General features: G+C 48.6%; 1 protein-coding gene across 1 annotated transcript; it reads right to left on the minus strand.

Moving 5' to 3' along the window:
* Positions 1–98: 98 nt before the first annotated feature.
* TM35_001181000 (uncharacterized protein) lies at positions 99–599 on the minus strand (the record flags this gene model as incomplete). Its single annotated transcript, XM_029031777.1, has 1 exon — positions 99–599. A coding segment is annotated over one exon (501 nt), but the record flags the coding sequence as incomplete, so codon positions are not given.
* Positions 600–601: the final 2 nt, after the last annotated feature.

Below are 601 nucleotides of genomic sequence, written 5' to 3' on the forward strand. Positions count from 1 at the left end.
CCCTCTGTTGTGTGTTCCTTTGTGTGTTTGGGTTGCCACTCACACCGCCCACGTAATGAAAACACATTTCTTTGTTCTCACCTTCTCTCTCGGTGTTGTCACTCACACGGCATTGCCACGAACATATTTCTGCTCTTGTGGTGTGTGTGTTGTGTGGCTTGCTTGAGTGACTGCAGCCTGCGGGGAGGTGGACTGAGACTGTTCCGCTTCGGCTTCACGTAATGTGTCTGTTTTTTCTTTTTTTTTTCTTCCTTTTTGGGGTTGAGTTGATGTGCTGGTGTGTGTGAATGATTTTCTCTGATGGGAGTGGCACCTGTGATTGTTGTATTGTGAGTGCTTTGTGTGCTGTTGGTATCCTGTTGTTGTTGTTCTTTTTTTTTGTTTTTCTGTTCCTCTCTGCAGGTGTGTGACTTAGTGTACATTTTAGTAAATGCCGCAGTGCCTCTCTGACATGAGCATGTGAGACTGTCATTGTGTTTGTGTGCACTGTGAGTGGGAAGGACACTTTGTGTTGCTGGACCACTCCACTGCGGCCTCTGTGGGGTTTGTGTGTGAGCGGCATGCTTCGCTTCGGCGGGGCTCGAGGGGCACTTTACGTCCC

Source organism: Trypanosoma theileri (genome assembly GCF_002087225.1).
Source record: "Trypanosoma theileri isolate Edinburgh chromosome Unknown TM35_Tth_118_V1, whole genome shotgun sequence".
Lineage (NCBI taxonomy): Eukaryota > Euglenozoa > Kinetoplastea > Trypanosomatida > Trypanosomatidae > Trypanosoma > Trypanosoma theileri.